Consider the following 24,306-nt stretch of genomic DNA (forward strand, 5'->3'; position numbering starts at 1 on the left):
TTCACTTACTGCGTTTTTAGGATTTATTTCTCCTATGTGTAAATGCTCCAGCTCTCAAAATAACTCTTCTTTAATTCCTTTTCAGATTCTGTCTTATCTGCGTCCTGAAAACTGGTGCTTCCTAGAACGCGTTATTTCAGGGTAAATTTAAAATTATTTCTTAGTAACTATTTACATTGCTATAGCTTTAAGTATGTCACAATTATATGTTGTCACTTAGCTTTGTCTTCTTTTATTCGTAGGTGCACTGACGTTGTTGTCGCGTTTCCTCTCAGCTGCTCTGTGAATTCGCTTCAGCTGTGAGAGACTCTGCTGAACTCTCCTTGACCCTGTTACCTTCTGGCTGCGCGTCTTCTCAGTCGGAAACTCTTAGGACTAATATCTATTTCTGGGAAATAACTCTGTGAATTTCAGCCTCTAACGCTAACATGAAACTCCGCCAACATGATCGCTCCTCAGGCGGCAGAATCCTCGGTGAAGTGCGCAGTTCTAGGTAAGCGCGAGCCTCACCTGGATTCTGCCGTAATTACTGCTGGACACTAGACCGCCGACCTCTGCTCGGTTTGGGAGACCATTTTAAGACGCCATTTCCGAATTAGCTCAGCCCAGGTACTCTCCTTTGCTCGAGTAGAGCAATCGGTTACTGTTCTGCGCAATAACTCCTGACAGTACCCTCCAACAAGGTAGATTCTCTCCATCTGGGTTTGGTTGGGAATCGCCGGTGAAATAACTTAACTAATCTTGGAGCATGGACATCTTCTTCCCGCTCCCAAGACCTTTCTTCCGGCCCATAACCTTTCCAGTCCACAAAGTAATATAATTTCCCTTTTTGCATCTTAGAGTCTAGAATCTCTTTGACTTCAAATTCTGTTTCTGTTTCCAGTTGAAGGGGTTTTGGTGGCAGATTCCTTCGCGCATTTACTGGAGCCTTCTTTAACAATGATATGTGGAAAACTGGGTGGATTCTCAATTTGGATGGCAATTTGATTCAGTAAGTTACTGGGTTTATCTTGTCTTCAACCAGATACGGACCAATGAATCTCAGCTGGAACTTCTGGTTTCCCTTTAGTCTCAGGTTCTTAGTGCTTAACCAAACCTCATCACCTATTTCTAAAGGGGGTCCTACTCGCCTTCTCTCGTCTGCTTAGAGTTGGTATTTCCCTTTAGCTAGTTCTAGGTTTTCAATTGCACTCTTATGTACCTGCTCTAAGTGATACACTATTTTCTCTACTGCTGGAACTGGGATTTCCGTTTGTCTAAGTGTAGAGTTTGGATGCCTTCAATAGTTCATAAAGAAGGGGGAAAACCCGGTGGAAACGTTCTTAGCAATAATGTGGGCGAACTCTGTTGCCCACAGATAATCCGACCAATTTCCTTCTTGCTTTAAAAGAAACAATCTCAAGTACTGTTCTAGTTCTTGATTCACCCTTTCCGTTTGGCCGTCAGTCTCTGGGTGATAGCTCGTGGAAAACCGAACTTCAGTACCCAACCCCTCCATAAAAGACTTCCAAAAATGGGAAATAAACTGCGGCTCTCAGTCAGAGATCACTAATCTGGGGATCCCATGTAGTTTCACTATCTGTGTGCTAAAGTGAGTTGCCAACTGTTTAGCCGTAGACACACCTTTTAGAGCAGTGAAATGTGCCATCTTCGAAAGGGTGTCTACCACTACTAGTATGGTGTTGTAACCTTGACTGAGTGGTAAATCAGTGATGAGGTCTAATGTGACAGTGTGCCAGGGAAAAGGAGGAGTAGGCAGGGGCATAAGCAATGCCTTTGGGGCCTGTCTTTCAGATTTTCCTTGAGCGCAAACCTCACAAGTCTTGACATATGTCTCAATGTCTTTAGCCATCTCAGGCCACCAATAATGTTGTTCGATCAGTTCCTTAGTCTTTGCCTCTCCTTTATGTCCAGCCAATTTTGCATCATGACACTCCTTAATAATCTGTTGCTGTAATTCTCTGGTGGGTATGTACAAAGCTTCTTGAAAGTAAGGCAGTTGATTGAAAATTCTTCTTCCTTCTTTCTCTTTCACCCATTCTTCCATGGTTTTGTCATCCATTGCTTCCAAGACACTATGTTCTAGATTGATTGAAGAAATTGCTCCAAGTATCCTTTCACTTGGAATAATTGAGTGGTTCTCCAATGGAGTCTTCTGATTTTCCGTGTCTATTCTTGACAGAGCATCCGCTTTGCCATTTTGGGCCCCCGGCCGGTAAGTTATGACAAAGTCATAATCTGCAAAGTACAGCGACCAGCGCAATTGCCTTGGAGTCAGAGTTCTAGCCGTCTTCAGGAATTTTAAGTTTTGATGGTCCGTGTACACTGTGACTTGATGTTGCGCCCCCATCATGTGATGTTGCCACTCTTTGAAGGCATCTTTTATAGCCAACAATTCCTTCTCCGTGATAGTATAATTAACTTCTGCCGGGGTTAATTTACTTGACCTGTAGGCAACAGGGTGTAGTTGGCCAGTTACCTTATTTCGTTGAGACAAAACTCCTCCAACATCCTGATCTGAGGCGTCTGTTTCTACATAAAAAGGTTCAGTGGGATCTGCATGTTGTAAAATTGGGGCCGAAGTAAAGTTTTTCTTTAAGGATTGAAAGGCTTCCTCTGCTTCTGCGGTCCATTCAAACCTAAGGCCTTTTTTTAGTAGACGAGTGAGTGGTAGGATCTTATGTGAAAACTCACTGATGAACCTCTGGTAGAAATTCGCAAATCCAATAAAACTTTGGACTTCTTTGACGCTCTCAGGAGACTTCCAGTTAATCACTGCTTCGATCTTCTTCTTATCCATGAGAATGCCCGTTGGAGATATGACAAAGCCCAAAAATTCCAATTGTGAAACGTTGAAGGCACATTTTTCGAGTTTTACAAACAGTCTGTTTTCTCTCAACTTCTGTAAGACACCTCTAACCTGATCCTGATGTCTCTCCTTATCCACTGAGTAAATAAGGATGTTGTCAATGTACACAATTGCACACTGGTCGATGAATTTCTTCAGGACGTCGTTTATGAAGTGCTGAAAGGCAGCGGGAGCATTACAAAGGCCGTACGGCATAACCTGATATTCAAACAGGCCGAATCTTGTTCTGAAGGCTGTTTTCCATTTGTCGCCCTCCTTCATTCTTACTAGATGGTACGCTCCTCTCAAATCTAATTTCGTGTAGATTGTAGCTCCTTTCACTTGATCTAACAAAACAGATATTAATGGCAGTGGGTAGCGTTTCTTCTTTGTAATTTTATTGATGGTTCTGTAGTCAATGCAGGTCCTTAAATCCCCTTCCTTCTTTGGCACGAAAAACAAAGGCGAAGAGACAGGGGATTGTGAGGGTCGAATGAACCCATTGGCTAAACACTTGTCTAAGTATTCTCGTAGGTGATGGTGTTCTTTCTCTGTTAGGGCATATACACGACTGCAAGGCAAATTCGATCGTGGCTCAATCTCAATTTTACAGTCGTAGGCTCGGTGTGGTGGTAGTTGTTCAGCCTCCACCTCATTGAAGACATCTTCAAAATCCTGGTATTCTTCTGGTATTTCTTGAACGTGGATTATACAGATTGATCCTCCAGTCTGACACAAAGAATGCACAGGATTAACCTCTTGATCCGTTGGCTGCCCCCCAAAACAATTTTCCAAACAATAGGCTGACATCATCTTAATAGTTCTTGCACTTCAGTTAATTGTTGGATTATGTTCAGTAAGCCAGGGGAGTCCGAGGATCAGCTAGAATTGGGGGGCATCAATTAAATTAAACTGGATCTTCTCCTCATGCCCATCATTGGAGATCAGATGTATTAATTCCGTGTGACACACTATGGGACCTGAAGACAAAGTGGTTCCATCCACAGCTCTAACGGGCTCACTCTTGGATTTCTGGATGGCTCGGATTGTGGTTCTGAAATTCTGAACCCTGCTGTAATACCGGTACCGAGGTCCAACACTAGTGTCACAAAATATCGTCGTACCATGACGAATTTGGTATCGGCAGACCGGTAATGATTAGAACCTTATCCCTGTGCATTTGCGTCATGATTGAGCGATGCTAACACCCTTAAATCATGGTTTCCGTTCCGAACCCTCGGACTCCATTTTGTGAACGGCATCCATCTTATGACTTACCCTCATATAAGTCAATTGATTGAGGCCGAGCTTGATCTGAAAGGTCACATCCACCTTTGCTGACTTCCCCATGACCTAGCCAAACTGACTCCATTGCCTCCAGCCACACCTGTTTGGGCAGCTCCTCGCCCAGTGGCCGAATAAGATAGCATCAATGCATAACATGCCATAAAACCATTCACTACATACAGACCATGTTTTCTACACACATACACCTGTCCACGTTCCTTGTTTATGGCCAGTTTTACGCCGAGGAGGTGCCCTGTTTTATTGGGGTTTTGTCGATATCTGATGGTAGTTCTGGCCCGAGCTGGGTCATCCATCACGATCCAAACATCTAAAATATGTGTTGACCAGTATGACTTCGCTCTTTGTATTATTGTAGAAATATGTGTATAGCCATATCATAAACTCAAGAATTCTTGCCTGCAGCTGTTATTTCTGTATAAAGAGGGAAGGCTGGTTCTGTAAAAACGAACAGTCTCCTGAGAACTTACAGCCCGTGCTGTTGTAATTCTAGGACACATGTTACTTGGTTGCAACCAATAAAACTCGATCTCTGACTTCACCTAGAAGACTCTGTGTTTCTGTGGTCCGGAACAGGGAGAACTCAGAGGTCTTCGGGTGTTATCCCCTGGCACCACCGGGTTCCTAAAAACCCTTCACCTCAGTTGGCGCCCAACACGGGCGGTATCAAGCGGTGACGGTCCAAGCCAGATGTTCGTGAGGAGCTTCGTGTGAAAATTCCAGAGGACGGCCAGCCACTTCAGCGACCCCTGTATGTCGACGTGGTTCCGAAGGTCTTTGCTGCGAGGTTCCCCGCGTCCCGACAGCTACGAAGGACTGCTGCCCTGACTATCGCCCTGTTTTGGACCCAGTGATCCTTGGTAGAGCGAAACGATAGACGAGTCTTCTAGTGACGTCATCGATCTCCAATACTTCAGTTAAGTATAAGTGGAGCGTCTCCTAGTCCTTAGTTTGGTTCTTAGTTTTGGTATCCTTGAGATACGGTTTTGTTTGGTACTTGCAAGCGCCAAAACAGAGGGATTCGTGTATTCACGAAAATATCCTTGTTAGATAATCCCTTGAAGTTTGAAGCTAGACTAGTGAGCGAAGATGCCTGGTCTTAGCAGACTTGGAAACTTGTTTTGTCTTGGTTGTAGTAAGGACTCCCGATTAGAGGATTCGTGTCCGGTTCTTCCGATTGGAACTCCAACATATGAATTATACATAAAGCACAGAGTAGGCCCTATCACATATAATGAGGTATGGATAAAATACACCTGCAAGGATGGTGTTTTAAAATGGCCCCAATATGGTAGTTTTGACGCAGAAATTTTGGACAACCTCGAGGTAAAATTGTTCAAGAAGAAAGCCCGGCCGGCGATGTTTGACTCTTTTCGCTTATGGCGCAAAGAAGCCAAACAGAAAGAAATAAAATTAGCGAAGAAAAACAAAAGAGGTATGTCAATGGTGCAAGCTGCCATCGCATACAGGAATAATGAGGAAGAGCAGGAAAGTGAACAAATGCTCAGAAGCAAGAAACTAGCAGTAGATAAATGCTACCCGATGTTACCACATGAGGGACAAGATTCAAAGGGAACATCCGAGAAAGATCCATTAATGTCCCATTTATTGAATTCACCACTCCCATATACATCGAGTATTGTTGGACCACCGAAGCGTATTGTTGTACCGCGCCCGGCGCACGAAATACAGCTCTTGCACAAGCGCCAGCTCCTCTTCAGCTGGTTCCTACTTCTCCGGCGCAGCCTTCTCAAGGGCCGCCGCCTTTGCTACATACTCCTTCTACTTTTACAACTTTGCCTACTGCTCCAACTGTTCACTATGATACTACGTCCGCTATTGCCTCGACTTCCTCTGCTATTGCCTCTACTTCTTCTTTACATCAGCCTGTCTTTCCTAACGCATCTGCCTCTCCGCAAGCTTCTCCTTCTGTTAGACAGAGAGTGGCAAGTACTGTCACTGGTCTGTTCTCACCTTTCTTTGGGTCGCCTAAAACGACCCCTAAAACAGGACGTAGACAATTACGTAGTCAACTGCCTGATTACGAGGAACGAGGAGTGCTGAATGAGTTAGCACGCAAATGGATTACTGACACTGTTAGATATGATGTTCAGTCCGTTATGGAAGTTTTCCGTCAATGGGATGCACCCACTCAGAGATACGTATTCGAAGAGATGTGTGTATATCATTGCGAAGATTTGGAGACAAACGATGCAAAGCACAAAATGCAGGAATTATTTCGTATGCGTTTTAAGTTCTATGAAGGCATGATTGTAGGTGCCGATGTTGAAAAAGCAATAGATCTGCTATTATTTTATTTATTTATTTATTTATTGGATTTATATGGCGCGTTATAACCACCGGGGTCTCTAAGCGCTATTATCCTATAGGAGTAAGGGAAATGTCTCTAGATCATTGTATGAAGATGACGTGTCAGGTAGAAAAAAAGGCGCGACAGTACCCTATGAGAGAGGTTCCTCCAGTATGGAGGGAAGGTGATGCAAATGTAAATCCACCAATTCTGCTGCATTTTCAGCGTGTATGGGTACATGTCCCCTGGAAAAGATCTGAAGTGTTAGCGCTCAAGCAGACATTACCTGATCCACGTAAAAATCCTGCAGGGTATTATAAGGAGTTATCACAGACTGCCAGCTCATGTATAATGAATCTAGCAGATGTAGACATGTTGTTTGGGAACGTGGGCTAATATTACTGCTACGGATGCTAGACAAGTTGGTGGTTCCAAACCTGAGCCTTTAATAGCAGAACTTCCCGGTAGAATTATCACGTACATGAAAACCTTAATGCCTGAATTACGTGTTAATTGGGACAAGCTATCTGCGTGCAAGCAGAAGAAAGATGAGAATGTGTCTGACTTTTTCACAAGATTTGAGGAGACTTTCACCGATCATAGTGGTCAGGATATGGCTACCGAGGGTGGCCAAAGATTGTTTGTAGACAAATTTGTACATAATCTGCTTCCTGAACTGTGCAATAAATTGAAAGATTCAGAGAGTGCTTGGGCTGTTTCCACGTCAGCGCAGATTTTAGCCACAGCCCAGTACTACGAAAACAGGCGCAAAGATGAGCTAGATAAGGCAGATAAAAAGACTAAAGATTTAAAGACCAAAGTTCTTCTCCAGCAAGCCTATCCGCCTCGCACTCCTAGTCAACCCAATTATCAGCAACCACAGCAGTATTCGAGAAGGAGTAGTTTCTTTTCTGTAACTCCAGTTCTGTAGTAGGGGTATCTCTGTTATAATCATAATCTAGTGAATAGTCCCGCCCATGTGCGTGGACCCCGGAGCAATCAAAAATAATCTCTAAAGTGTCGAAAAAATGCAGAACTGCACAGACACTTAAGAGAGAATTTAAAGACATATAATGCAGCCTATAAAAGGCTACACTGTCCAGTACTTCAGCTAGAAATTCCACAAAAAATCCACAAAAAACAGCAAAGCCTGTCCAGATTTTCTTTGTCTTCAGTACAAACCCCTCTGGGAGATAGAGAGGAAGACATGGACAGACAAGCCCCATAGGCTGCCATTATGTGGCTCAGAATAGGATACTGTGCCTTTAAGAGAACTTTCCAGAACTTCACAGTATCCCAGAATGCCTTGCAGGTCTCTCTTACTTTCAGTTCTTTTTGAAGGCGTAACACGCCCGACCTGTAGCATTCTTTACATGAACATCTCTCCACCGGGGAGGAGGGCGGGCGCTTATGACTATAACAGAGATACCCCTACTACAGAACTGGAGTTACAGAAAAGAAACTACTCCTTCTGTAGTAGGGGATCTCTGTGTATAGTCATAATCTAGTGAATAGAATGGCAAGCCCATCCCCACACCAAAACGGCGGTGGAGAAAAAGAAACCAACGCCACTATCGTGCGAACAAATTCCGCAGCGAAGCCTGTCCAACCTGAGCATCTGCTCTGGCATCAGCGTCTAGACAGTAATGCTTAGCAAAGGTATGAACCGACTTCCAAGTGGCGGCCTTGCAAATCTCTGCAATCGGCACATTACGGAGCAAGGCTGTCGTGGCAGCTTTGCCCCTGGTGGAATGAGCCTTAGGCTTACCCACTAAGGTCTTATTAGCTTTCTGGTAACATAGTTGTATGCAGGACACAATCCACCTAGAAATGGACTGCTTAGAGGTCGTAAGACCCGTCCTGACTGATCCGTAATTGATAAACAATTGGTCTGACCTACGAATATCTTTAGTCTTATCCAGATAAAATTTCAACACCCTCCGAACATCCAGGGAATGTAAGGACCTTTCCGCTGGAGATGAAGGATTCTGAAAAAACGTAGGCAAAGTTATAGTTTGGTTGACATGAAAGTCAGAAATAACCTTGGGAAGAAATTTAGGGTGAGTACGCATAACAACCTTAGCAGCATGAAATACAGTATAAGGTTCATTACAACACAACGCCTGAATTTCACTCACCCTGCGGGCCGATGTAATGGCCACGAGGAACGCCGCCTTCCAGGACAGGTGCTGCAACGAAGCCTTATGAATGGGTTCAAAAGGCTCCTTCATCAGACTGGACAGCACCACATTCAATTCCCATGAAGGCGAAGGAAGCCTGACAAGAGGGAACACTTTCTTCAAGCCTTCCAAAAAGTCTTTGATCACAGGGATCTGAAAGAAGGAAGCCTGTGAAGGGCTCTTCCTGTAGGCAGTCAATGCAGCGAGATGAACCCTAATAGAGTGAACATTAAGGCCAGATCGCGCCAAATGTAGAAGGTAGGGAAGGATGACATCTTCCTTGCACGTCGTAGAATCAAGGTTCCTGGACACACACCAGATACAAAACCTCTTCCACTTGTAAGCGTAGGACGTCAGAGTGGAGGGCCTCTTAGACTCCTTCAGTATGTCCATGCAATCTTCTGGTAGATTCAAATGGCCATATTGCACTACCTCAGGAGCCATGCCGCCAAACTCAAGGATGAGAGGTTGGGGTGCACCATCTGCCCCCCGAACTTCGTGAGAAGGTCCGGCCTGCACGGCAACCGTATGTGTGGAAGGAGGGACCGGTGTAGAAGGTCCGTGAACCACCACTGTCTGGGCCATTCCGGGGCAATCAGGATCATTCGTGCCCTGGACCGGGACAGCTTGATGAGCACCGCCGGAATCAGAGGGATGGGCGGAAAAGCGTAAACAAAGCTGTTCGACCAGTTAATCCAGAGTGCATTCCCCAGCGTCCCTTGCTGGTAGTACCTGGAGGCGAAGTCTCGACATTTGCTGTTTTCGGCGGTGGCGAACAGATCTGTCTGGAGTCCCCCACCTTGCGAAGACTTCTCCTAGTACGTCGTCGTTTATGACCCACTTGTGGTTTTCCAGAATCAATCTGCTCAGTGCGTCTGCCTGAACATTCTGCACACCCGGCAGATGTGTCGCCGTTATCGTCAATCCTCTTGCCAGAAGCCAGTGCCAGATCGTCTGCGCCTCCCGAGACAGGGTGCGCGATCTCGACCCCCCTGCTTGTTGAGGTAATACATCGTGGTCGTATTGTCCGTCTGTACAAGCAGAGAGTTGGTCCGGAAGGACGGATGAAAGGCCTTCAGCGCCAAGTGAACAGCTCTGAGTTCCAGGAAATTGATGTGATACGTGGACTCCGTCTGAGACCACGTGCCCTGGATCTGTAAGTCCCCCGAATGCACTCCCCAGCCCTGGAGAGAAGCATCCGTCACGATCGTCTGAGTAGGAATGTCCTTGTGGAAGGGAACCCCTCTGAGGAGATTCTCCGCTGAACACCACCACGTCAGAGACTGAAGAGCATGCAGAGACAGTCGTATCTTGTCGTCCCAAGATCCTCTCCTCTGGTCCCATTGGTCCTCCAAGCACTCCTGCAGAGGTCTCATGTGTAGTCGTGCATGAGGAGTGAGGAAGATACAAGAGGCCATCGACCCCAGTAGAGAAGACACCGTCCTCACTGTTGTAGATGGAGCGGTCATAAGAGCCTGAGCCTTCCGAAGGATCGATCTCCGTCGCTCCTCCGAAGGAGACACGCTTGCTGACAGCGTATTGATGGTGGCCCCCAAGTATTGAATACATTGGACCGGGATCGGGACAGACTTGGACATGTTGATGTGCAACCCCAACTTGTTCAAGAGAACGCACGTCTTCCGGAAGTCCGCTTGGGCTTCTGAGAAGGAGGAGGCCTTGATCAACCAATCATCCAGGTACGGGTAGACAAACACCTTGCCTTTCCTTAGGTGTGCCGCTACCACTGCCATGCACTTCGAGAATGTCCTGGGTGCAGATTTCAGTCCGAAAGGCAGCACCGTGTATTGGTAATGATTGGTGCCGACTTGAAACCGCAGAAACTTCCTGTGCTTGTGCGCGATGGGCACGTGGAAGAACACATCTTGTAGGTCTATGGCACAAAGCCAGTCCCCCTGTTGCAACTGAGGATAAATCTGATGCAACAACAGCATGCAAAACTTTTCTCTGCGAATCCACTTGTTTGCCTGCCGCAAGTCCAGAATGGGCCTGAACTCGTTCTTGTCCTTTTTGCGAACCAGAAAGAACCGGGAGTACAGACCTCTTCCTCTTTGAGACAGAGGTACGTCTTCTATCGCCCTTTTCCTTAACAGAATATCGGCCTCCGCCTGGAGCTCGCGTAGTTGACACTGTGAGCTGACCGGAGGGATCGCTGGAGGAGGGCTGATGAACCGAAGACTGTATCCATTGCAAACAATATTCAGCACCCACTTGTCCTGAGTAATTTTTCTCCACTCTGCCAGAAAAGATTGAACGCTTCCCCCCACCGGAGTGGGTAACGGAAGACGGGGAAGTAACCACTCAGGGTCGAAACCCGGCCGGGCCCTTGTTCGCGGTAGAGGGCTGCTGTCCACCTCTACCCCTCTGACGTTTTTGGAAAGGTCTTCGGAACTGCTGCTGTTGTTGCTGCTGCTGTTGTCCCGAAGACTTCCTTTCCCTTGCGAGCCGAACCGCTGTTGGAACTGGCGGTAGGGTTTCATGTCCTTGGGCTTCTCCAAGCCCACCGCCGTCAGGGTTTCTGCCTCGGCCATCTCGTCATCTGCGTGTTTACCGAAGAGCGTGTCCCCGGAAAACGGCAGGTTGGCCACTCGCTGTTGCGCCTCAGGTTTGAGAGACGTAAGCCTGAGCCATGCATGGCGGCGCTGGTTGATACCGTGGCAGTAGCCATGTGCAGCTAACAAGGAGATATCCGCCGCGGCACTGATGGCCTGGTTCGAGACCAGCATCCCCTCCTTGACAATTTCCATGAAGTCCTCCCTCCTGTCACGCTGCACAAGGTCCGCGAACTGCTCCATGGAATCCCAAAGCGCACGGTCATATCGTCCTAGCAATGCCGAGTCGCTGGAAGCCTTCATTGTGGTGGAAGAAGTCCCACATGCCTTCCTTCCCACCTAATCAATCCAGCGGCTCTCCTTGTCTGGAGGCACGGTGGAGGACGGGGAGGTAGAATGCTGTTTTCTGGCCGCCGTAACTATCACTGAGTCGGGGACCGGGTCCATCCTCAGGAAGGCAGGGTCTGAGTCCGGTGCCCTGTACTTTTTCAAAAGTCTAGACGGGGCGGCCTTCACCACCGCCGGCGTAAGAAAGAGTTCTTGTGCCGGTTCAACCAGTCCCGGAACCAAGGGCAACAGAGGGCGAGACAGGTGCTTCTTGTGCAAAGTCTCGAATATCACGGACGTCGTAGGTGTAGGAGCCGTCACCGTGATACCCAACTTCGCGGCCCCCCTCAGGAGAACCTCCTGGAATGTACCGATGTCATCGATAGGAGACACCCTAGTCTCTGGGGAATCGGACAAAGTAGGGGAATAGGAGCGGGTCCTAGAAGACGTATCGGTCCTGGATCTATGTCTCCTACGGTGCCGTCTGGAACGGGTGGAGGACCTGTGCCTGCTCCTCGATCGTTCCCTCCGTCTGGAGCGAGACTTCGATCTCCTGGGCCTCGGCCGGTCCACCGGTTTTTCCGGGGTGGCCGACTTGGGCTTACGTGGTTCCTTAGATTTAGGAGTCTTCTTAGGAGGGGTCGGGAGATCGGGCAACGAGACCGACCTCGGCGGAACCGGTGGAGGCTTTTCAGGCAGGGGAGGCAAAGGAGGAGGGGTAGGAGTCCTCGGACGCGGGCCTCTAGGTAACGGAGGAGGAGGTGGAACAGACTTCTTTGGAGTATACACCTCCGAGTACACCGATCCCGGTGACCCACCATCCTTCCCGGGCTGAGGGGGGCCCCTCACAGCCCTAGGCCGCGTAGTACGATCCTTCGACGCCGCCGACCGGTGTTCAGGCGTCGACCGTCGGCCCCTCGACGTCGAGCGACCCTTCGGCGTCGACCGTCTCCTCCTCTTCGGTGTCGAGCGGCTGCCGTGTCTCGACGTCGACCCGGACCATCTTGACGACGACCCTCTGCGCCTCGACGCCGATCTCTTGCGCCTCGACGGCGACCGCCTCGACGTCGCCTTGGAGCGTCTCGACGTCGACCTCGACCTTCTACGCCTTGACGGCAAACGCCTCCGTCTCGCCGGCGAGTGCTTTTGCGTCGACGGCGGGCTCGACGACGAGGATCCCCTCGACGACGATGAAGCCTTGTGTCTTGATGGCGATCAACGGTATCGCCTCGGCGGCGAGCGGTGACGCCGATCCTGTCGACGCCGAGAGCTCGATGTCGACGCCGAAGACAGCGACGATGACAATGTCTCTGTGTTCGACGGCGGCCTATGCAGGTCCCTCGACGTCGACAGGTGACGTTTTCTCGACACAGAGCCCTGGGGAGATGGGGAGCCGGCCTTGGACTTCCCCCTCGACGTCTTGGTGGGTGCCACCGACCCAGACGGAGAATGGGGACGTGTGCTGGGCTTCCTGCCCCCGGGGAGCCCCCCAGGGGCCTCAGCATGGGCAGATGAAGCCCCTCCAGACCCACCTTGCGTCTTCTGTCTTCTTTCTTCTAGTCCCTGAAGCCTGATCTTCAGTCTGTCCTTCAGGGTCCTGCCAGTGAAACCTTGGCAGATCTCACACTCCTCAGGGATGTGGGAAGAGGGAAGGCAGAGGATACAGACCTCATGGGGGTCTGTCTTGGCCTTCTTCCTGGAGCACTCCGGGCATTTGTCAAATAATGCAGGCATTATGGACAACAAAAGGGTGCAAAAAACCAAGAAGAAAGTCACCAAAGTACTTTAAAAGTACACAAAATCGAATTTAGTGAAAAAACACCAACAAAACCCTTGAAAAGGGAGAGCTCAATGCTCCAGGGTCCTGCTTGCAGGAGCCGGAAAAAAGAACTGAAAGTAAGAGAGACCTGCAAGGCATTCTGGGATACTGTGAAGTTCTGGAAAGTTCTCTTAAAGGCACAGTATCCTATTCTGAGCCACATAATGGCAGCCTATGGGGCTTGTCTGTCCATGTCTTCCTCTCTATCTCCCAGAGGGGTTTGTACTGAAGACAAAGAAAATCTGGACAGGCTTTGCTGTTTTTTGTGGATTTTTGGTGGAATTTCTAGCTGAAGTACTGGACAGTGTAGCCTTTTATAGGCTGCATTATATGTCTTTAAATTCTCTCTTAAGTGTCTGTGCAGTTCAGCATTTTTTCGACACTTTAGAGATTATTTTTGATTGCTCCGGGGTCCATGCACATGGGCGGGACTATTCACTAGATTATGACTATATACACAGAGATCCCCTACTACAGAAACACGCAAGGAAATGAGTTTTCCCATCAGCGTTTGCCATATGGCCCGAATCAATGTGCCTATTGCAAAGAATAGCGTCATTTCAAAAGTAATTGTCCAGCTCTTGCGCGACGTTTAAACGGTGTTTCTGGCGCAAGAGGTAGAGGTGTTCAACAGGCTCCTAGGGGTAGGGGCCGTGGACATTTCCCCCAGAACACCACTTCTTTCCCGCCTCAGAATTCTATGAATAGCTTTGATCAACAGAATAATGCATCTTCTAGGTCAGCTCAGTACTATGCTGATGACTATTACGCCGAAAACGAGAATGAGAGTAATAATTGCTAGGACAGCCATGGACAAAGAGAGGGAGTTGTTTCAGTTCCAGTAGATCAGAATGAACCTTACGTCGAGGTGATTACATCAGGAGTGTCAGAACCATTTCTGCTGAATACTGGTGCTACAAAAAGTTCTATTATGCACTCAAAACTTCCTGGCGCACCTTTGTCTGGCGAAATGAATATTTCAGTAGGTTTCTCTGGCGCCCCTGTTAGAAACCCGATTTCTAGTCCTATGCCCCTTTCTGTTGGCCCATGCGAATTAGAAACACCCCTCATCCTTACAACAGGTTGTGGCGAATGATCCTGATTGCCCCGGAATGGCCCAGACAGTGGTGGTTCACGGACCTTCTACACCGGTCCCTCCTTCCACACATACGGTTGCCGTGCAGGCCGGACCTTCTCACGAAGTTCGGGGGGCAGATGGTGCACCCCAACCTCTCATCCTTGAGTTTGGCGGCATGGCTCCTGAGGTAGTGCAATATGGCCATTTGAATCTACCAGAAGATTGCATGGACATACTGAAGGAGTCTAAGAGGCCCTCCACTCTGACGTCCTACGCTTACAAGTGGAAGAGGTTTTGTATCTGGTGTGTGTCCAGGAACCTTGATTCTACGACGTGCAAGGAAGATGTCATCCTTCCCTACCTTCTACATTTGGCGCGATCTGGCCTTAATGTTCACTCTATTAGGGTTCATCTCGCTGCATTGACTGCCTACAGGAAGAGCCCTTCACAGGCTTCCTTCTTTCAGATCCCTGTGATCAAAGACTTTTTGGAAGGCTTGAAGAAAGTGTTCCCTCTTGTCAGGCTTCCTTCGCCTTCATGGGAATTGAATGTGGTGCTGTCCAGTCTGATGAAGGAGCCTTTTGAACCCATTCATAAGGCTTCGTTGCAGCACCTGTCCTGGAAGGCGGCGTTCCTCGTGGCCATTACATCGGCCCGCAGGGTGAGTGAAATTCAGGCGTTGTGTTGTAATGAACCTTATACTGTATTTCATGCTGCTAAGGTTGTTATGCGTACTCACCCTAAATTTCTTCCCAAGGTTATTTCTGACTTTCATGTCAACCAAACTATAACTTTGCCTACGTTTTTTCAGAATCCTTCATCTCCAGCGGAAAGGTCCTTACATTCCCTGGATGTTCGGAGGGTGTTGAAATTTTATCTGGATAAGACTAAAGATATTCGTAGGTCAGACCAATTGTTTATCAATTACGGATCAGTCAGGACGGGTCTTGCGACCTCTAAGCAGTCCATTTCTAGGTGGATTGTGTCCTGCATACAACTATGTTACCAGAAAGCTAATAAGACCTTAGTGGGTAAGCCTAAGGCTCATTCCACCAGGGGCAAAGCTGCCACGACAGCCTTGCTCCGTAATGTGCCGATTGCAGAGATTTGCAAGGCCGCCACTTGGAAGTCGGTTCATACCTTTGCTAAGCATTACTGTCTAGACGCTGATGCCAGAGCAGATGCTCAGGTTGGACAGGCTTCGCTGCGGAATTTGTTCGCACGATAGTGGCGTTGGTTTCTTTTTCTCCACCGCCGTTTTGGTGTGGGGATGGGCTTGCCATTCTATTCACTAGATTATGACTATACACAGAGATCCCCTACTACAGAAGGAGTAGTTTCTTTTCTGTAACTCCAGTTCTGTAGTAGGGGTATCTCTGTTATAGTCATAAGCGCCCGCCCTCCTCCCCGGTGGAGAGATGTTCATGTAAAGAATGCTACAGGTCGGGCGTGTTACGCCTTCAAAAAGAACTGAAAGTAAGAGAGACCTGCAAGGCATTCTGGGATACTGTGAAGTTCTGGAAAGTTCTCTTAAAGGCACAGTATCCTATTCTGAGCCACATAATGGCAGCCTATGGGGCTTGTCTGTCCATGTCTTCCTCTCTATCTCCCAGAGGGGTTTGTACTGAAGACAAAGAAAATCTGGACAGGCTTTGCTGTTTTTTGTGGATTTTTGGTGGAATTTCTAGCTGAAGTACTGGACAGTGTAGCCTTTTATAGGCTGCATTATATGTCTTTAAATTCTCTCTTAAGTGTCTGTGCAGTTCTGCATTTTTTCGACACTTTAGAGATTATTTTTGATTGCTCCGGGGTCCATGCACATGGGCGGGACTATTCACTAGATTATGACTATATACACAGAGATCCCCTACTACAGAAACACGCAAGGAAATGAGTTTTCCCATCAGCGTTTGCCATATGGCCCGAATCAATGTGCCTATTGCAAAGAATAGCGTCATTTCAAAAGTAATTGTCCAGCTCTTGCGCGACGTTTAAACGGTGTTTCTGGCGCAAGAGGTAGAGGTGTTCAACAGGCTCCTAGGGGTAGGGGCCGTGGACATTTCCCCCAGAACACCACTTCTTTCCCGCCTCAGAATTCTATGAATAGCTTTGATCAACAGAATAATGCATCTTCTAGGTCAGCTCAGTACTATGCTGATGACTATTACGCCGAAAACGAGAATGAGAGTAATAATTGCTAGGACAGCCATGGACAAAGAGAGGGAGTTGTTTCAGTTCCAGTAGATCAGAATGAACCTTACGTCGAGGTGATTACATCAGGAGTGTCAGAACCATTTCTGCTGAATACTGGTGCTACAAAAAGTTCTATTATGCACTCAAAACTTCCTGGCGCACCTTTGTCTGGCGAAATGAATATTTCAGTAGGTTTCTCTGGCGCCCCTGTTAGAAACCCGATTTCTAGTCCTATGCCCCTTTCTGTTGGCCCATGCGAATTAGAAACACCCCTCATCCTTACAACAGGTTGTGGCGAAAATTTGTTAGGTTTGGATTTGTTAAAGAGATTATATGCAACTTTGTACTGTTCTCCTTCGGGAGTACAACTTACCCTTGGTAAGAAAGGGATTTCCCCAATGTATTTGTCAAAGGAAAATATTCCAACTGAATTGTCATCTCTTCCAGATATATTCTTTGGGCTACCGGTTCTAATGATGTAGGTCGTTTGGAAATAACACCGTATGTCATAACATTGAAAGCCAATGTTAGGTTGCCACGTATTCCCCAATACAAGATCTCTAGCGAATGTAAAAAGGCGTTGTTAGCGATCATTTACGATCTGATTGAGAAAGATGTCATTGAAGAGACAAGAGGCAACATTTGTAACAGTCCTATTCTGCCTGTCTTAAAGCGTACTGATCCTTCACAGCCCCCTGTGTACAGATTTGTGATTGATCTCAGAGAAGTGAATAAAATTGTTGTACCACAGTTTCCAGTCGTCCCTGACATTACTGCCTTATTGACAATGGTTCCAGCTTCAGCCTCTTGGTTTTCGGTGATTGACCCGAAGAACGCTTTCTTCAGCATACCAATTGCCGAGGAGAGCAGAGATATTTTCGGCTTCAATTTAGGAGGACGAAGCTTCCGCTTCAAACGCGCTCCTCAAGGCTACTGCGAAAGTCCATCAATATTCAGTCAAGCTCTGAAAACACAACTTGATACGATTGTTCTACCTGATGGTGCGACTCTGATTCAGTATGTAGACGATCTACTGATCGCTGCAGATACTGAAGAAATTTGCAAGCAAGCCACACTGTCGTTGTTGCGTCATTTATGTGACATGAAGCATAAAGTCTCTCTTTCAAAATTACAATTTTGCCGACAAGAAGTGACCTACCTAGGTCACATCTTATCGAAGGAGGGAAGGAGACTGACCCCAGAAAGAATACAGGCAATCGCAAGATTGAGTGCCCCAAGGACACAGAGAGAAGTTCGGGCTTTCTTGGGCATTACATCGTACTGTAGACAATGGATACCGAATTTCTCCCTATTGGCCAAACCTTTGCTGGCACTACTCTGCAAAGACACACCCAATCCTATGCCTTGGTCTGAAGATTGTCAGACAAGTTTCCATGAGTTGCGTGATGCATTATGTTCGGCTCCTGTATTGGGCAACCCCGATTACAGTAAGCCTTTTACATTATATGTCCATGAGAAGGAAGGTTGCGCATTATCAGTACTGACACAATACCTTGGGGACAAACAGCGCCCATGTGCGTATTTCTCAGCGACTCTAGATCCTGTAGCTAAGGCATTACCAAGTTGCTTGAGGGCCACTGCTGCAGCAGCTGTCTGTATTCGACAGTCTGCTGGGTTAGTCATGAATAATACTCTGATCGTTATGGTCCCACATGCAGTAGACATTTTACTAAACAGAACGAAGACGCAGCATTTAACTAGTGCTCGACTGTCCAGCTATGAACTGACACTATTAGCGAGTCACATTCACATAGAGAGTTGTGATACTCTCAACCCCGCTACGTTACTACCCATTCCGGCAGAGACAGACGAGGTTGAAAAACATGATTGCTGCTTTAGGACAGAGGAAGAGACAAAAGGGAGAGTAGACCTGCAGGACACACCCCTTTCTGAATGTAATGATAATTTATGGGTTGATGGTTCATGCTTCAAGTTGCCAAATGGTGATACGACTGCAGCATATGCTGTGACGACATTACACACGATTATAGAGACAGCTCGCATCCCCCACAATTCCGCGTAAGCAGCAGAGTTAGTTGCACTCACAAGAGCATGTGTGTTGGCAAAAGGAAAGCGAGTGAATGTGTATCAGCTTGATTTCATTCACATGGAAAGGTGCAACAATCTGAAATATGTGCTTGTTGTTGTTTGCGCCTTCTCCAGGTGGGTGGAAGCGTATCCCCTTAAGGACAACACTGCCTTGTCAACTGCCAAAGCCCTTGTCAAGAAATTTTTCCCTAGATTCGGTATGCCTAGAATTGTCTGGAGTGATAACGGAAGTGAATTCGTGGGGCGAGTGATGAAGAGAGTGTGCGAGTGTCTAGGCATACACCAGAAATTTCACGCTGCAAATCACCCCCAATCAGCTGGATTAGTAGAGTGCTATAACGGCACTTTAAAGTTAAAATTGGCCAAGATCCAAGCCAGCACAGGTCTTAAGTGGCCAGACGCCTTGCCTTTAGCACTCCTATCAACCAGAATGACTGTCCATTCCAGATTAGGACTTAGCCCCCCTGAGATCGTATTTGGCCGCCCAGCCAACATCTGGGGTGTGCCAAGGCCCAGGAGACTCAGTGAAATAGAGCACCCTGTACTGCTTGACTATTTACACGAATTGACAACTAAATTACGTGTTTTACACCAACAGGTTCACAGTTCCTCTCCGCCAGCCTCTGATGATCCAGGTCACTCCATTGAACCCGGCACCTGGGTTTTGGTGCGGAATTTTCAGCGCATAAACAACGAGCAGCCCAGGTGGACAGGACCGTACCTCGTCCTTCTTTCCACAAGATCAGCCATTCGGGTGGAAGGAAAAAAGAACTGGATCCACGGGACCCACTGTAAACGGGTCCCTCTGCCCCTTCCATATGACCGGTGGGTCCAGGACGGAATTGCTGACTCTGAGACCGAATCTGTACCTCGCTTTGCACTCTTCAGCGATGCACAACTGAAAGGAACTGGTACGGAAAAGGAGAGTGATCGTATTTTGCAAGGATTTGTGCCACCGTCAATGCAGTTGGACACTACCGAACCTGAAACATTGTTTGAAGACCACACTGTACCTGGGAAACAACGATACAATCTGAGGTCAAGAACAAGAGACTAATGGAAACAAATTACTACGATTCTCTCTTCTCTTAAGAAATATTTTTGATTTTACAGCTCTCTCGCCCAGGGAACTAGCTCATTTTTGATTTTCGAACCGCCATCCGGTTCTGCTGCTTGGGTCGCGGTTGATAGTATGAGGAGTGCAGCTGGGGACGCCTAGGTCAACGGTTCTGGTCGGTCTGAGGGAATTACCCCGGACTGAACAGAGCGCACTCCTTGGCAGAATCAAACTCCCACCGCGGGCAGCAACTAGAGGATGGAGTTTCTGAGGGTAGAGAGACCTGCTAGACCCACGAACTTTAAAAAGCAAATATGCACTGTGATGACCAGAAAGAGATTCTTGATAGTATGTATTCTACTGTTGTGCAGCATAACGATGTTCTTGATTAGCTACACTCTATCCACGTTCCAAGTTACCTTTGTAAATAACACTCAGCCCACACCTCCTCCTACTGTTCCTACACACTCCTTTCACCCTTTGCCTGAACACGAGTCCGCCAGAAGACTAGAATTTGTAAATAACTCATTCATCCAGCTCCTACATCAGCACCAGTCTATAATGAACACATCGAACTGTTGGATATGTGGACTCATGCCCCACACAACAGATAAGGGCATCCCATACTTCATCCTGCCATTCAGTTATTATGGTTCTCTGTGGGCTTTCCAGACCATGTTCCTGTTCGCCCTAGAACCATACCCGCCCCGTTCCACAGAGAGCGATTCCAGCAACAAGGCACTAGTGGCAGGAATAAGAAATATGAGCAGGGATATTGACACGTATCAAACGATTCCTAAAGACGAACTCACTCCATACAGTCGTTGGAACGTAACTAAATATGGGGTTTCCTTGAGTAAAAGCCAGAAAGCAAAGAAATTCTCCCCAGTTTGGATAGTACCCCACCGAGGTCATCCATGTCTGCAAGGTATTGGCAGGGATCCCAAAGCACAGTTGGGGAAGAGCGTATGCACAGAAACGTATGTGTTCGCATCCCGAACTTCCCCTCCATTCCTAGCGACTAAGGGTACATACTTCATCTGCCATGACAAAGCATACACATGGTTGACCCCTGACTTCTCGGGCACATGTTTTATCTCGTTTCTGCTGCCACCCACCTACACGGCCGGGGCAGATTACCACCGGACAAGGACAGTTAGGGGTGTCGTGAGTCAAGACGGCACCGCGGGTCAAGAGTTTGGAGACTTCGCAAAGGGTTTTCTGCCATTTTGGGGGCCTATGGTGAACAGCAGGAATATTCGCCAGTTAACGAGGATAGTTGAGTCCGCCGTGACCAAAACGGCTGGTGCCCTTGGCAACTTGAAGGCTGAACTTTAGTCGGATCGACTTATGACCCTACAGAACAGGGTTGCCCTAGATGTCATACTTGCAGACCGTGGTGGTGTATGTAGAGTGATCCAATCCAGTTGCTGCATTTACATCCCTGATAATGCTCCGACAGTGTACCAGGCCATCTCCAAACTACACAAAATCTCTGATTCCCTTCACGTGGAGAAAGGGAATTGGTCCTTGCTAGGGTGGTTCTGGGAACTGTTATCTGGCTGGGGATGGAAGACTCTGATCTTCATTGGGATGATCTTAGCCGTTCTGTTTATGTTCTGCCTGTTTGTGCAGTGCGCTCCTGCAATATGTGGCCTCTGTGCTACTTCATGTGTAAGGAAGCCTGTGTCAAGGGACGAATTAAGCAACAGAATGATGCTACAGCAGCATCTCCATGAATTCATTAATACAGATTTGGATTCAGATTAGCATGAGTTATTGCCTAATATGAGGGCAAAAGGAGGGTCTGTGGTTCTGAAATTCTGGACCCTGCTGTAATACCGGTACCGAGGTCCAACACTCGTGTCACAAAATATTGTCGTACCATGACGAATTTGGTATCGGCAGACCGGTAATGATTAGAACCTTATCCCTGTGCATTTGCGTCATGATTGAGCGATGCTAACACCCTTAAATAATGGTTTCCGTCCCGAACCCTCGGACTCCATTTTGTGAACGGCATCCATCTTATGACTTGCCCTCATATAAGTCAATTGATTGAGGCCGAGCTTGATCTGAAAGGACACGTCCACCTTTGCTGACTTCCCCATGACCTGGCCAAACTGACTCCATTGCCTCCAGCCAAACCTGTTTGGGCAGCTCCTCGCCCAGTGGCCGAATAAGATAGCATCAATGCATAACATGCCATAAAACCATTAACTACATACAGACCATGTTTTCTACACACATACACCTGTCTACGTTCCTTGTTTATGGCCAGTTTTACGACGAGGAGGTGCCCTGTTTTATTGGGGTTTTGTCGATATCTGATGGTAGTTCTGGGCCGAGCTGGGTCATCCATCACGATCCAAACATCTAAAATATGTGTTGACCAGTATGACTTCGCTCTTTGTATTATTGTAGAAATATGTGTATAGCCATATCATAAACTCAAGAATTCTTGCCTGCAGCTGTTATTTCCGTATAAAGAGGGAAGGCTGGTTCTGTAAAAACGAACAGTCTCCTGAGAACTTACAGCCCGTGCTGTTGTAATTCTAGGACACATGTTACTTGGTTGCAACCAATAAAACTCGATCTCTGACTTCACCTAGAAGACTCTGTGTTTCTGTGGTCCGGAACAGGGAGAACTCAGAGGTCTTCGGGTGTTATCCCCTGGCACCACCGGGCTCCTAAAAACCTGGCACCTCAGGATTCCTACCTTACTCGCGAACTTCAAATCACAAAAGTTCCCGGTAGCTCCTGAGTCTATCATCACCGAAACTTCCGCCAGCGTCACAGGCCGGAATCTTACTTCCATGGATAAAATTAAATGCGGTGCTGCGGACTGTAGGGTATTGGCCACTCTATGTTCTTCTGGAGTCTTGTCTGAAATCGCATCCACCCGTTCAACTCCTCCAACCGGTGGTGCCTCTAGTTTTCCTTCGACTTGAAATTCGTCTTGGGTTTCTTTGGACAGTTTCTCACAAAATGACCTCCGGATCCACAATACATACATAGATTGCTGGTTCTTCTTTTCTCATTCTCTTCTTTTGAGAGAGGACCTCGTATAGTTCCGATCTGCATGGGTTCAGCACCCTGTTGACCTTCATAACTTCATCCTCCTTCCGATCTGACTCGATCAAATCTAGGAACCACAGATTTGAAATCCTTTCTCTTTTCGCCTTTTCTTTCTACTTGTCAGAAATCTATTTCCAAAACCAAATCCACCAGCACCGAGATTTCTGTGGGTCTATTGGGTATTCCGGCTAACACATCTTTTAGCTCGTCTTTTGACCCGCGGTAGAACACCGCTGCCCTCTTACTCTCAGGCCAGTTTGTTTCCACCATAAGTTTATTAAACTGAGCCAAATACGAGACCACATCTCGATTTCCTTGTTTTAAATCAAGCAACTCATTGTCTACAGCTTGAGATATCCTCCGTCTATCGAATATTCGAAGAAACTCTTCCTTGAAGCTCTCATAATTTCGTAGGATTGGATCATCTTTTGTAATTAGAGGCAAAGACCAGGATGCTTCATCCCCACTTAAATACGACAACAAAAGGCGACTTTAGATTGTGCGTCTGTAGAGAACACTGCGTGATGAATATTTGAGCCTTCTGTGGGTCCCCACTAAATCGCTCCGGTGCCGCCAATGGAATGACGGGTGACAGGGAGTAATTACTTGAGTGGTCATTCTATTGGTACCTTCTGACAATGGATTTTGAGTGTCTGATCCTGAACTAAAGGGTTGTCTAAGTCTTTGCGCTAACTCTGCAGTCTCTTTCCGGGAGTTAACTACTTCTAATCTAAGGTTTTGGTTTTCCTCTCTAACTGCACTTAACTCCTTTTGTATGGTATCTAATATTGTTCCTAACCCTTGTAAGTCAATTCCCTCCTCCATCTCTGTTCGGGTGTAAAATGCAACTTGGGCACTTCACTCTGTCAGACTTATCAATACTTGAGATAACTTACACAGGAACAGAGATGCTTGCTCCCAACTCCACCCTGACAGCAACCCATAGCTTAGTATTAACAAGCTTCTAAGTATGCTATCATTGGGGGGAAGGGGGAAAGTGGATAAAATAACAAAAGAGAGAAGAGACTGCTCTGGTGGGTTACTTCTGTAGTCCGACCCGCAGACTTTCAACTGTTGACCAACCTGCGGACAAGGAACAGCGTTTTCAAATAAACCAATTCTACCCTCATTCTGCCCTTCTATTTTCCTTCCTTAATATGTTCATTTGTCTTACCCTTAAACTTCCAGAACTCTGCTTCTCTTCTATTTTTTCTATTGCCTCTCTTCTATGCTTCACTCTAATGTGCCCTTACTTACTTTTCTTTCTTCTGTAAACTCTTCCTATTTACGACTTCCTTAATCTCAGTCTTTTTTGCAGTATCTTTCTTCTGCTTGTTTTGCTCTGTTGCACACCTATAACATGTATATACACATAATTACTGTAAACTCTCTTCTACACTACCATCAGTCCCTGTAAATATTTATGCCAGTATTTGTTCATTTACTGCGTTTTTAGGAGTTATTTCTCCT

The 24,306-nt window shown here is 47.1% G+C and overlaps 1 protein-coding gene across 1 annotated transcript in view; it reads right to left on the reverse strand.

The window, feature by feature from the left end:
- Positions 1–24,306, reverse strand: part of LOC147702949 (uncharacterized) — a 4,293,369-nt gene that overhangs the window by 1,782,574 nt on the left and 2,486,489 nt on the right. Inside the window, exons 19-22 of the mRNA XM_086929459.1 lie at positions 24,094–24,189; positions 23,082–23,302; positions 22,773–22,903; positions 1,814–3,577 (exon numbers count right to left, since the gene is read on the reverse strand). Coding sequence (XP_086785585.1) covers positions 1,814–3,577; positions 22,773–22,903; positions 23,082–23,302; positions 24,094–24,189 — 2,212 coding nt within the window. The remainder of the gene's footprint in view (positions 1–1,813; positions 3,578–22,772; positions 22,904–23,081; positions 23,303–24,093; positions 24,190–24,306) is intronic.

The sequence above is a fragment of the Lissotriton vulgaris genome, chromosome 7, assembly GCF_964263255.1.
Source record: "Lissotriton vulgaris chromosome 7, aLisVul1.2, whole genome shotgun sequence".
Taxonomy (NCBI): Eukaryota; Metazoa; Chordata; class Amphibia; order Caudata; family Salamandridae; genus Lissotriton; species Lissotriton vulgaris.